The sequence below is a fragment of the Empidonax traillii genome, unplaced genomic scaffold (assembly GCF_003031625.1).
Source record: "Empidonax traillii isolate 1590-97213 ecotype Southwest subspecies unplaced genomic scaffold, ASM303162v1 scaffold42:size1813164, whole genome shotgun sequence".
Taxonomy (NCBI): Eukaryota; Metazoa; Chordata; class Aves; order Passeriformes; family Tyrannidae; genus Empidonax; species Empidonax traillii.
The window spans coordinates 612,128-626,747 of record NW_020955235.1 but is presented as its reverse complement, the minus strand read 5'-3'; the positions used below and the strand labels follow the sequence as shown (position 1 = coordinate 626,747).

At 42.7% G+C, this 14,620-nt stretch overlaps 1 protein-coding gene across 1 annotated transcript in view; it reads right to left on the bottom strand.

Annotated features, from left to right (window-relative positions):
* The window catches only part of CHN1 (chimerin 1), a 98,101-nt gene extending 83,856 nt beyond the window's left edge, over positions 1 to 14,245 (bottom strand). Inside the window, exon 1 of the mRNA XM_027878442.1 lies at positions 14,027 to 14,245. Within this exon, the coding sequence (XP_027734243.1) occupies positions 14,027 to 14,138 (112 nt within the window). The 5' untranslated portion in view covers positions 14,139 to 14,245. The remainder of the gene's footprint in view (positions 1 to 14,026) is intronic.
* Between the last annotated feature and the right edge of the window lie 375 nt (positions 14,246 to 14,620).

The window sequence follows — 14,620 nt, the reverse complement described above, 5'->3', positions numbered from 1 at the left end:
ACCAAAGCAAGGGAAGCAAGTACTCATTTTCCCTGCCCTTTGCCAGATAAATACTGGCACATGACTGCATGAATGATGATAAATAAAAATTTTTTAAATCCTTTACAACAAAAAAATTTAAATTAATTTAAATTTTAAGCTGGAATTTTCACAAATGCAATGGTAACAAGCAAAACACAGCTGTTGTTCTCTTTGTCTTGACTGCAGTTTAATGGAGGGGTAGGGAAATACCCACCCCATGAGAGCACAGGTAGCTTACTGTTTAAGATAAATTTCAAAACCTCTAGTATTATTTCTTAGTGTTGCTGAATGCATAAAAATCTAGATCTCAGAGAGGTAAAAAGATGACAAGTGCCACCTTGTGGGCGTATAACAAAGACAGGATTTAATGTTGCTGTTTCCAAGGGGGTATCTCAGCCTCCAGAGAACAGGCTACAGATGATTTTCAGTATTACTGGGAACACCACCTTTGCTCCCTAAGAAAAGACAGACACGATGGGAACTGATACCTGAAATGGCTCTGTGGGCCAGCTGCAGGTGCAACAGCAGAGTCAGGCCACCACCCTCTGCTTTACATTGCCACAGGAGCCATGACAGCTCTAGACTCACAGGTATCCTGAAATGTCTAATTTACACAGTAAAAAACTTCCAGATGAAGATGTCAAATCAAACATGCCTCTCTAATGTATCTATTTCAAAGAAAAACAGCCTGTCAATTTATTTTTTTAAAAACTCATTGTGACAAAACTGTGTCTGGCTGCAGCCCTGAAGTGCTGGATCAATGAGTTAGGCAGTTCCCTATCCTCCCTAAGGGTTATTTGAAAGGTCTGTTGCAACCTAATTTTGAAAGCTCAAACTTGACAGAAATATGCCTTTATTGGATGAATCATGTCTTTTAGATTTAATGAGAAATTTGCCCAAATATCTTTTAAATCAGTACAGTAAACTCTTGTTTACTGGAAATTCAGAGTAATGTCAGGTAACACAAGCTTAAACACTGTAATCAAACTTCTCTGATTTAAATCCAGACTGGTTTTCTTCAGAGGCGCTGTTTTGATCATGGCCAGTGAAGTCTGCTTGGAAGCCTGGAGAAATACCTGCTGGGGCTATTGCTCTTACAGTCTCCTACTCCAACCATGGCAAGGGATAACACAGGAGAAAACATTTAACCTTCGACATTTCCTTTCCTATTTTTTCTCTTTCACAAATCCTTCTTTGTCTCCTATTTTAAAAGTCTGCTGGCACAGAAACTGAGCTCATTTCCCATCACTTGCTTCACTTCTTCCAAACATTAATAATACTCACAGAGGCACATCAGTTTTACCATAAGTTCAAACCAGTGACAACTGTTACAGCCACAGACTCAAGGCATTCATCAAAATATTTTTGTCTTAATTTCTCTAACACATCTACCAGGGAATATTGATTGCAGCTTGATTACACAAATATTCTGAACAGTTGCCCTAAAAGTGAAAAAGAACAACATGACACAGTATAAAAGTGTCTTCTAGCTCTAAATTAATCCTCGCCTCTGACTATGAAGTCTGTCCAGTCAAGGTTGAGTAGAAAAGGCCCTAAAAAAGGACAAGTTTTCAGGCAATTTTTAAATACAGTCCCTCCATCCATTGCATAATGCCCTAATATTCTGAATGGCGAGACATGCTTTATCACCATTTTCGTGGTTGCTTTTAATTTTTTTTTCCACACAAAACATGGAAATAATGAACATAAGTCCACTCTCCTGCTCTAAAATCCACTTCTAAGTAAAGTGTTGTGGCTTTACCAAAAGCTGAACCACAACAAGGGTGTAACACTAACTCTGCCTCCCTACCCGTTGTTAAATATCTGCTGAGAACTTGTCAGCCCTTGCATTTTAGGCCAAGAAAGCTGCTGCGCATTCATCAGCTTCCTGGGGGGAAAAGAAACCCCAAACCAAACCACCCATTACCAGCCCAGGCAAAAATCAGCATCATCCAGAGAAAATTAAGAGCAGATCTGATTTCTGACTGCTGTTATAACTGGCCTCAAGACAGACTTACATGTTCCAAAGCACATCTAACTGTGTCAGATGGTCTAATAGATGCTGTTGCCGCTCCTTCCCCAAACTTGACCCATTTCGACTCCTAGACTATCAAGTTACAACAAACCTATTATGATTCTTATTACTAACAGATTTTTCATTTTCTAAAACAGTCGTCAATAACACACATCATTGCTCAGGCAAAAATATGGCTTGTATTTATGTCCTTATTTCCAGAGCAGATGCAACTACCAAGTAAAGTATCCTTGTCTGGGATCATGATTGTTTTTTTAATGTCATGAAGGAAAGTCCTAAAAAAACATTATTGGCAGAGTCTGAGAAAGGGAAATGGACACAATGTGGTGGGATACCTTGTCTTGAACTGGAATTTAAGTTATTACTCCAAAAGGCATTCTCCAATTGCTGTGAGCTTCTCCCCAGTCTCAAAGTTGTGCCACTCCTTACCTCTTTCTGTGCTCATATAAAACATCTAAGAGGCCTCCAATGGCACAAAGTAGGATGCTCCAGGTAGAAAAGCTGAAAACTTGACATTCCTTTTAGGCAATTCTCCGGCTCATTGTTACAATTGCAGCCAAAGAACTATGGCAAAAGACATTTACCCAACAGGCCCTCTGTATTTACAGTATTACATCCACCTTTTTCATAACTATTTTACTCCTCAGCAGGCTCATCTGCTGCACTAGGTAGGAAACAGAGAAAGGAGAGAGAGCAGGTGTGAGGGCCAGTCCACAGAGAAGTTGTGCTCTGCCTCCACTCCTGCACCACCCAGCACATTGTGGAGCTGTAGCAACAGCCAAACAACCATCTCAGAGGTGCTTCAGTAGTTCTGCAAGCACTGAGAGGTTTTCTACATAGGCTTTCCATCTGTCCTCAGTTCCTTCTGTGTTTGGGAGGAGAAAAGTAGATCAGGGGAGCTGCTGGAAGGAGAGCTGAACACAAAGATTTGTCACCTCCCTGCAGGAATGGGAAAACCAGCTGGATAGCTAGATATGATCAATGCTCAGATATATAACGGAAACTTGAGTTATTAGCTCTTATGTTTTCATGGCAATGCATTAATCAGGAGGTTTTCAACAACTATTAGCTGCATTTTTGGGATATCAATGTATCCTTACGTGGAAATGACCACAAGTGAGAAGCTGTCTTTGTCCTACAGGACAAGACATCTAAACAGAAAATAGGAACAGGAGCTGGCAAGAGAAGCAGAGGCTTTTGTAGATGAGATCATCCTATAGATCAAAGAAAGATCAGTGTCTCTATTCCTAAGTCTTGCTAAACCAATATTCCCCCAGCCAGCATTGTCCCTCTGGATAACAGCTATTTAGTGTCTTCAGCTGCAGTTTGACTTCATAAAAAGAAGCTTTTTATGGCAATTGACAGCACAGGAAAACACATACAGACAGACACAGGGATGTGATAGGATATGACAGATCAAAAATCCATGTTATAGTTTAAAAATGGTCCTGGTCTGACTACATGGCTTGTTGGGAACTGCTGGAGGCAGAACATTGCAAGAAATTGTCAGATTGTAATACACAGGGTTTCCATACAGAAATAAGGGCAAATGCAGCTCTCAGACACAGCAAGCCCTGCCTGTGTCTTCCACAGCTGCTCTTGAGCAGCAATGGAAGAAGGAAGATGCCATTTTTTTTACATTTAAGAGACATGACTAACAGTAGCACCAACAGCACCCCACCTGTAAGGGTTAGAAACTGATAACTCACTTGAATATCATTGGTTCCTGTGTTGGCATAGTTATTATATTGTCTCTTTGTATTGGCTATCTAAATGTCCAATCACCACTCTCCCCACCAGCCCATATAAGCTGGGGGACATTTGAATAAACCCTCTTTCCTGCTGGCCTCCCTGCGTGCTGCGTGTTCTCTCCCTCCTGGCAGAGGTCCCTCCGCTGCCTGTCCCCACCACGAGGGGCAGGCAGCGGGGGGGAAGAGGTAATCTCAGCCCTGGAAACCCTCACACAGCGCCGGGAGAGACTCCCCAGAAGCCACACAAACCGCAACACCCACCAACAAAGCAGGAAAAAAAAAGCTTTCTGTTTCTCACAGATCTTTCTACTCAGCGGAAAAAAAAAGCCAATAAGCTGAGTTATCCAGCGTGAGCTCTGCCTCTGACTCTCCCTCAGTCTGCATTTCACTCATTTCAGAGGCTCCTTTGGAGGCCTCCCCCAAGTCACCAGCCCAGGAGTGCATCGTTCTCTGTCCCACCTTGGAGCTCACCATGCTTTGGGACAGCTGTGACACAGGGGCTACGTTTCAGCTCCTGCTAATTCTGAGCCTGCAAAAGAGCAAGTCAGGACAAAACAATCACTTTTAGTCTGATGCAGGAGGAGGAGGACTGGGGTGGGGATATCTTCTTATATAGTACAGTTTCAATGAAAGCTCAGGAATAAGAGATGCTCCATTGAGCTCGCTACCCTGCCACCAAGGAGAGGCACACAAGGGTGCTGGGAGGGGGCTGTGACCACAGCTTGTTTTGACATGACGTGGAATTGGGCAGATATACAGGGCAGCCAGGAGTTCCCTGAGAACCACGTTAAAGGAACAGCACAGCTGTATGCACATGAGCTCACCACTGGAAATGAATACAGTGACAAGTTTCCTCTCTTCTTGTTGGTTTGTGTTTTTTGTTTGTTTGTTTTGTTTTGGGTTTTTTTTTGTTTTTTTTTTTTTTTTTCAGGTTGGTTATTTTCCTTCACGTACTTGCAAATATTTACCTTGTTATACTAAAAACATTATTTCTCAAAGAAGTATCTGACATAGTTCATTTACCATGTAAATTCTGGCATTGAAATAATATTCAACACAAAGTTTCTGAATGTTTTCTCACCAGGAAAAGGAATCACTACTTCATTTCTAAATATTTCTCTGCTTCTGTTAAACCCATAAAGACTTTTCTCAATACTCGTAAGTCCCATTTATAGATATACTCCTAAGAAAAGAAATACTGGAAAGGAAATCAGTAAAATTAATTGCTGTGTCAAAATCATGCTTCTTTTATTGGAAGGATATATCCATGTGTGCAAGTTTAGCATGTAAGGCAGAGATGAGGAAGAATTACATCCTGTTTGGGTTTTTTTGTGGGCTATTTCTTGTTTTGGATTGTTTTGGGTTTTTTTGTTGTTGTTTGGTTGTTTGTTTTTTTTTTTTTTAAATGAAAAGTGATCCAAGATTGCACTGAAGCACTGAGTCCAGATTCATATGGAAAATGTAAAGTGCAGCTGAGAAACCCTGGAAGATTGGCACTACCAAATAATTATCAGCAATTTTTAAAGTCTGTAATCTGCTCTAGATTGTATATGTATCAGATACTAATTCATCATTGAGGAGCCTGACTTGTACCCTGCCAATGTGAGAGCAAGGACTGGTCAGGTACTGCACTAATGCACTGGGTTTGTTTTTCAGAACTGTACTATGACTCCCTTTTTAACAGTTCCCTATTTACACTGCACAAGAAATCATTTCATACCTCCTTATCCATTGCTGCAGCAGTACTCGAAGACTTTGTTACATGAAACTCTTTACTGTGAGGGAGATGAGGCACTGGAACAGGCTGCCCAGAGAAGTAAGTTGTGGATGCCCCATTCCCAGAAGTGTTCAAGGCTAGGCTGGATGAGGCTTTGAGCAATGTGATCTAGTAGAAGGTGCCCATAGCAGGGAAGTTGGAACTAGATGATCTTTAAGGTCCCCTCTAACTGAAACCACTATGATGCTCTATTGTACTTGCAATATAACTGAAATGGTTGCAGTTATGGCTTTGTAGTTGTGGCATCACATCACAATGCAATGGGCAACTAAACAATACTAGCATTTAGGAAGCAGTGTTTTACCTTTACCTTTAGAGTGAAATTTCCCACAAATAAGCTGTCTTAGGACATTCAGTTGCTGATCAAGATCAGAAAGCATTTTAATTTCAGCTTCTTAAGTGGCAAAGCTATCTATAAGCAGCTGCTCTTGCAACAAAGGAAGCAGGAAGGAGATGGAGATGGGGAGGAAGACTGCAGCAGAAAGGAAGTCACCACCTCCCGCCAGCACCAGGAATATCCAGCTGTTGATGTTTTCAACAGAGTCAGATCCTGCCATCTGCAGCAAAGATGGATGTGACAGTGGACTTCCTAATAAAGCTGGCAGAGACCACAAGGGCAGTTACCTGCTCATTGTGAGCAGAAAAGTCTTGCTTGTGACTTCTTCAGTGGTCCACAACCAGAGGATGCAGTTTTGCTAATGCATTTTCCCAAGGGACAAAGATTCGGTCACATGAAAAACAGACTTTATCACATCCTATTAGCATTAAACGAATTTTTTAACCCAAATCTAACCAGTGCTGACATGACCAACCTTCCACGATGCTTATCACAGAACTGCTAATAAAGTAATAAAAACAAATTTGGGGATGAATGTATCAAAATATATCATGGAAATTAGACTCCCACAGGAATAAATAGGATTTTACGAGCACAATTCCTAATAACTACAAAATCACTTCAGATACCTCACTTTTTTCATTCTGACAGAGTGCTGGAAATACCAAATGTCAATCAATTCTTACACATTCACAGAGGTTGCTGAACACAGTGACTACTACTGGTTTCCCAGCTGGGTGTGACCAATCCTCCCCCCTCCTCCTGACTAGAATCAGGACACTGACCAACCACTCACTCCACCATACAGTCAAACTCTCAGGAACAGTGTTGAGAACTGCAAGAACTTCTTGCAGTTCTTCTTCCCAGAACTTCTTCCCATCATCTTCTCAGGCACGGCCAGCTAGGGTGCTTGAGGCCCAGATGTCATGCACTTACAAAGTCCTAGCTGTATTGTTAAATGCTCTAAAAGAATAAATATTTCAGAGACTTCAAATAACACTTTTCCTTGTTTCAATACAGACTCAAAAAAGCAAAATCTAGAGGGTTTTTAATTTTCTGCCATCATTTGTGAAGATGTAAAGGCCAGATACAATCCTCCCCACTGAAAGAACAACCAAGCCAGTTCATGATTTTATCAGGGAGGAGAAAGCATCTCATACTCTGCCAATAACTACAACAGTGCCCTTGGGTCAGGTTTTGTGGCTGTTTTGTTTCATTACGAAGACATGGTTGTGCAGAGCTGTACGATCTCTGACCACAGGGTGGAGCAGCTCAATAGCCTGAGCTGCTGATGCTAAGCCCCACGTTCAGAAAAAAAAGAAAAATCATCTCACAATGCACAGTCAACTTAGACTGCACAGACCAGGTACCTATGTCTGCACCCTTGGAAGATCCTGATTAATGTTCTTTTGTTTAAGGAAAATAACACAGTCTTCCAGAAGGATTGTTCAAAAGGATTTGAGTTTACTGATTAAAGTGGTATTTAAGCAATGACTATGGCACTGCCACTGTGTGTAAACACAGTCTTTTCTTGACATAGAGATGGGTTTTCTATCAATGGAAATCTTTTCATGCACCTAAAAAACAGTTAAGAAGACCCTAAACTCAACAAGGCAGAAAGCATCAGCTAAGTCCAAAAGAAATAGAAGAAAACCCAGATGTACACCTGAAACATCAGTCCTTGGCTGACATGAAGTGCACATCGGCAAGGCTTGGGAACTCTTCCTGGATCCTCAGATCTGAAGTGTATTTCACTTCAACATCATCAGATGAGATTCTGTGTTACACAGACTATCTGCACTTCTCAGTGGATCACTTGATGTCAAGGAGGAAGGGATACAATCGTTCAGTGTGCCTGAACTGACAATAGCACAAGAGAATCTCCTTGGAGAAAATTCCAGAATCTCATCTTAATTCATTACTTGAGCACACAAGTGGACCTGCCCTTTCCTGTTTCTGCAACAATTGTCAAACCTCTGATTTCTTAAGATCTTTATACAATGTTCACAATTAATAGGAAACAAAACTTAATACCAGCCACTGCATGAAGCACATTCCTAGGCACTAAGCTGAGAAGCCATGACTGAAATTTTTTCATCTTTGTTTATAAGTGTTAGTGTCACTTCTCTGATATTTTGATCAATTGATACCAATTTACTAGTTAACAGATCAATCTTCTTTTCCCAGAACCTATGCAGGCTTTCCTTCCAATTGCATTGCTGGCAAAACCTTTCAAGGCTGCTCTCCTTATTTGCTTCATTAGGTTCTATAAATCAGGAAAGGTTAGCACAGTACCTAGGAAAACAAATTCTTATGATTCTCAGCACTTGGGCACTTTCCCTCCCAGACACACGAATAGGAGCCAGGAAGGTCTAGTTTCTCTCTACCATGGTTCCAATTTTTAACAAATCACCTTCGTTTTTAAATCTTGTTAAAAAAACAAACAAACCAAAACCCCAAACGTTGTACTCATGTCCCTAAATTGTTTTGTCTAATTAGACTATCTGTAGTTCTCATTGTGACTTAGATGTTAAATTGCTTAAATCTCCTCTAAAATTAGCCTGTCAGTTGGTACTGAACGAAGCCCACATATTTTAAGCAAGGGCTAAACAGTTCAAGAGTATCTACTGTAACCAGGTTAAAAAAGACCAGTTTGAATTCACTCTTTTTCTGGGGAAAAAGATCTAGCACAGGCAGTGTCACCTGTGGTATGTATTCACTTTGTTGCTCACCTTATGTTCTTGAAACAGTTCTGGAAGTTCTTTACACATTTTTTTTAGCCTAGAAGCACCTATGATAGGTGGATGCTATTCCTATTTTATGTTCGCTGTAGTGACAAAAGCCCTACTGTAAATACCCCAATTCCGTGAACAAGCTTCCATCACCCAGTTCAGTTAAGGAACATATTCAAAGAACACTTTTCTGCTACAAACTGACTCTTTAGTTAAGGGACTCTGTCAGTAAACTTTACTATCACATCTAGCAAAAGTTTTAAGCATAGTTTAGGGCCACATATACAAATACAGAGAAGAACTTGAATTGTAGGTGATCTGTTTATTTCCTGTTCTTAGAAGACTCTGCACACAAGAAAAGAAATAAGCAAAGTGAGTATTTCCTATCCTACAGAGAATCTGCAGGCATTATCTGTTGTGAGTCATTTTTCAGAGGAACATTTATTTTCTATGTACCTGTGCTAACCAAGCACTCTAAAATTTAACACCCTTTCCCAAGACAACAAAACATTTATTTAGAGGAATTTCTGTCTTTAAGATTGACACATTAGAAAATATGTGCTTGTGCCAACATAAGTATACCCTTCCTTTTGAAGCAGCCATGAATCAATAAGCACAGTTTGCATGGAGAACAGTAACCATAGATGCATAGAACTTTAAATAGTAATTTATTCATTAGTATTTCAAGTAGGGAAGAACTTACTTCAAAAGGTTCGCTTTATACCTATAGTACCAAATAGATTCATACAAAATTAAATCTGTGCAGTAGGATACCAGAGCTCACAGCTGTAGAAGCAATTCTGGCAAGTGAGTAAATTAATATTTACGTGCTCGTTCAGAAATGTATGGACAATTGAAATGGAGGAATAATTGGCTTTTTTGTCCCTACCCTTCCTGCCTGTAGCAGTGTATTGCTTGTTTCTTTTAATCTGGTATTTTCCCTATAGATTTCTCTAAAAACTGCCCTTGTTCATCATCTCTTATATAACCATATCTGTCATGCTGACTACAGCTCTGTCTCTACTCCCATTCATCTGTAGCCACTCATCAGAGTGCAAGCACTTCAAAGATTAAAACAGAATTGCTTCACTTTTCATTTCTTAACCACCAATATTCAGGGATGAGTTTTCATCCACTGGCAGGTTCTGAGCAAGAAGGCAAGAGCATGAATAACTAATGACAAATATGTCCATGAAGATGTCTCCTGGCTGTTTAGAAATGTCTTTGTTCACCCAAGAGAGTTGATGAGCAAACAAATGAACAGGAAGGGAATTCATAAAACACAAGGACAACTCATAAGCACTAAAACATAACAAAACTGTTTTTCTTTCAAGGTACAATGTTGACTTTCTTTAAAGACTTCTCAGGACATTCAAAGACTCAAGCAAACAGTGATAGCAATGGGATAAATATACTTCCCTCCTCCTTTTCCTTCTACATTGTTACCTTCCCATACTTGAATCATCCAAGTGGAATGGCAGCACACACTTCAGCCCAGTCGCTGAGCAATCTCACAGCTTAGGGTATTAACAGATGGGTTTTAGGAAGTCTAGAAACATGACTGTTTGTTCCTCCTGTCTCTAGGAAGCTGCTACCCCTTGCACAGATTCAGTGGAGCAGAACCAGTGGGTATCCCTCAGCCATCTCCTTGCTAAACCAGGCAAGTGGTTTCAGCCCAGCTCCACGAAGGCTGACCACCTACAGTCACAACAGGCCATTTCTGCCACCATAACTTTATCACAGAATCATTGAATATCCTGAGTTAGAAGGCACCCAAAAAGATCATTGAGTCCAGCTCCTGGTCCTGCACACGACAAACCCCCAGATCCCACCATATGTCTGTGAGCATTAACTTTGTGTAGTTATGAACTCTTCTGGGATGACACTTTTGCCTGAAGTAACCAGAGTGATTGCTAGGTAACAGAGGTACATTTTCAGCTAACAACCTCCATGCTCTCCCATCACTGATTGCTTCCAACAGGGGCTGCCCTTCCTCTCCGTACCTGTGGAACAGCTGAACTCCTCTTCCCCATAACCCACATCACAAACAGACTTGCCATCTGTTCCACTGCACCATGGGAACATGAGCAGCTCCCTACCAATCTTCCATACAGCCAATTGTCAGCACAGGATATCTTGGAAGGTCATGACTGAGAGAATATGATATATGAAGAAAAGAATTTTAAAATAACTAAAATGGATAAAGTGAAGAGTCTTAACATTTTCCTCCTTTGTACTTTACTGTTGCGTCCCAATCTTGCCAATAAGCTATAACTGAAATGGGATAAGTCAGGAGACACACATAGGCCAAGGTGAACAGCCTTTTTTTGATACCAGGAAAATGTTGCTGTTACACTAGAAGCTCTTTTCTCCAACCAACTTTCCAAAGAGTCTCGAGGTGCCACCTCAAAGATGCCAACCACAGTTAGTGCTCCTGTGGCTATGTGGGACTGCCCTGGGTACAATGGCAAAGGGCAACCTCCAACAGGAACAGGAAGCTCCCAACCACTCTGTCAAGTAAAAATAAGGTTCATCTGACTTTTCAACTGCCTCATAATCCCATGTCCATTTTAATTCAGAATCTGCAACGTCACGCTGATCTCTAGACCTATCCCCCTTTTAGTGCAGTCTTTGGACTATGCACCAATATAGCCATAAAAAGGCGTCAAGTGCATGGAGAAAGCATAGTACGACACTTCCCATCCCTCTCCTCTCCCTTGCTGTGCTCACATACATACACAGTAATTGAAAGGGACCCAGAAAACTTGGTGAATTTTCTCCCTCATTCAAGCTGACAGAGCAATTTATCTCAAATTTTATATGCTTTTGGAGTGCAGCTTATTAGAAGCAGCCTAAGAACGTGTGAAATTTGGTTCAGTGTGATATATCATTGTGGGCTAGGGGAAATAAAACTGTGACTTTGAGCCTAAAATTTATGTGAATGAGCAGAACCAAAGAAACAACTCTTTTGGGACCTGTTTGTTAAGGACAGTTTTACTGGTATAAGATAGATCTGTGTGAATTTAAAATAGTACAATTACAGATGCTTAATCCCTCAAAATAGATACATTAGTTCAAACACATTTATTGTGCCTTTCCTCAGATTTGCTAATGTTGTTTTGGTAGGGGTGTATTTTGAAACAAACTAAACCCTACTCTTTTATGGGTTATATCCTTAATAAGTTGCTAAGGGTCAGCTGTAGCTCAGTAACTGAAAATGCAACTATCCACAGGCAGCCAAAATTCAAACCAAAGGCTGAACTCTCTCCTGAAGCTCAAAGCAAGCACGTTGTGGTCTGTCTTTGTCATTTGCTGAGACAAAGTGTGGCAAGCTACCTCAGCTCAGAGAACACACAGCAACACAGTCAGCTGTGCTAGCTCAACCATAAGTTAAGCACAACAGCATCTGCAAACGTACTGCACTTAATACATTTCTGCATTTACACAACTCACACTCTTGCATTCATAGTTTAGGACATACTCTAAAGCTTTTACATTTGTGAAAGACACCACATTCATTTGTTGACAAACATTAGCGATATTTGTTTGATATTCATTGCACTGTTTTATTGTCACTTTGTGTTTTCTTAAAAGGGTGTAATCCTCAGGTTTTACCCTTGGCAAGATAATGTTTAAAACCTAGACACAGCAGAGTACCCCACACTATCTTCTCTTGACTCCTTATCTTTTACATGTATCAGTGTCATTTACTGTAACAATAGACGTGATATCACACAAAAACTTCAGTTTTCTTTGTAATGCAAATTTGTACTAATAGAAAATGTCATTCAGTAGACCAAACACATGCAAATTAGAAATTAATCACAGGAGTTTGGGAAAAAAAAAAAAAAAAAAAAAAAAAAAAAAAAAAAAAAAAAAAAAAAAAAAAAAAAAAAAAAAAAAAAAAAAAAAAAAAAAAAAAAAAAAAAAAAAAAAAAAAAAAAAACCCTACCTGATGTAAGAATGCCATGTTCTTAAAAAGCTCAAATTAAAATATTCTTAATTTTTGCAGACAAAGATTGTAATGACACTCAGCATGGAAAATGTGTGGATTTTCAATAGCCTGAAAATTCTTTTTCTGTTAGCGACAACTACAGTACTTACCTCCAGTGACTGTGTAACAAACTACGTTTTCTTAACAATCTATTTTACAATGATACAATATAACATGTGCAGTGGTTGTTTTACAACAGCCAATCTACCATTTGATCTCTGTGTTCACTTTCGCTTCTAAATTAAAGAGCTCGATGCTCACTCTGCACCTGACAATGTGCAGGGCCCCCGTACCTACACCTCCTGAAATCTGGGGGCTCGAGTGAACTCAGGTGACAGCCTCAGGCCTATAGTGAGAGACACAGTTTAGTCTACTGTGACCTATGATCTGTGACCTTTTGCATCCTGAAAAACTCGAGCAGGAAATATAAATATAAGAGAGAGCACTGTAACTAAATCCAATACTGCATAGATTTTATCTACAGAGAGCTATCTTGCAACACATGCTAAACTTATTTTCAGATGGGGCTTAATATCCCACAATAGTATAACAGGTGTCAAATTCTACAGAAACCCATGAAACCGTTTTCATTCTTTTAAGAAATTGTATCAGCCCAAGAATCAGTAGATGAATGAAAGCAAGCCATTTGTTTACACATGAACTAAAAGCCACAGTCTAAACACTACGAATAGACTTCATATCCTCACTTAAACCTGTTTACTAGAAATCACTTCTGGTGCGCGAGCCTCGTAGGAGAGAGTATCCCGATTATCCTGTTAACTCTGTACTGACGTTACTCATGCTAATTTCTGCTTTCCTTCGCATTGTTGCATTTACCTAATGTTGCTAGACACAGTTCGTAGCCTTTTTTCCCCCCTCTCACTGTAAAATTAAGCACTTTAAGCATAAGCAAGCTTAATTTAATAACCTTACTTAGGAGCACCCGCATGTTCAACAGTTTAAACTACAGTTCTCCCACGCCGGTTCCCACCACGCTGTAAAGCACAGCCGCACCGTGCTGCCCTCGCAGCCTCCCGAAACCTCCTTTCCCGGACTGTGCCCTCGGCAGGGACACACCAGGTCCCCGCGGGCAGCGGCGCCCCGAGCGCCCCGGGGGTCCCTCCCGAGTCAGCCCGCAACTCCGCCGCGCAGCCCCTCGGCAGCCGCGGGCTTCCCGAGCCACCCTAACTTATACCCTCCCGCCGCAGCCGAGCCCCGCCGGACCGGCCCCGGGGCTGCCCCGCCGGGGCGCTTTTCCCCGCAGCCCCCGGGCCCGGCCCTGCGGGGCGGCGCCCACGCCCAGGCGCTGCCGCGCCGCAGACAATGGGGGCGGCAGCCCCGCGCCCGCCGAGCCGCGGCGGCAGCGGCGCTTCACTCACCGAACAAGGTCAGAGCCATCGCGGCGGCGGCGGCGGCGGGGCGGGCCCGGGGGGCGGCAGGGGCTGACCGGGCGGCGCGGCGCTGGCATTGGCGCGGCGGCAGCTCTCGCATCAGCGGCGGGGCGCGCCTGCAACACAAGTTGGGCGCGGGGCTGTCAGGGCGCCCCGCGGCACCGGCGGCCGCCGCCACTTGCTGCCGCGGGGCGGGGCGGGCGCAGCCCGCAGGGCAGGGGAGGGCAGGGCCGGGGGGTGTCGGGGGAGGGCGGCCGGGGACGCGCGGCACCGGGGACAGCCCGCGCCCGCCCCCCGCCCGCTGCTCACGCTGCGTCCCGCCGCCTCGGGGAGCCATCTTGCGCCGCACGGCCCGGCCCCGCCCGCCGGGACGGTTCCCATGGCAACGCGGCCGCCGCCGCCGCCGGGGCACAAAGGGATGCGCGTCCCCTCCCGCCGGGCTCCCGCTCCCGTCCCCCCACACGGAAGGCGCACTCGCTCGTCCCTCGGGCACCGCCAAGCCGTCCCGCACGCCTCTGCTCCTCTAAGAGGTTCCCCGTGGAAAGCACGACTGCCCCACGGCCGGTGACTCCTGCCTTGGCG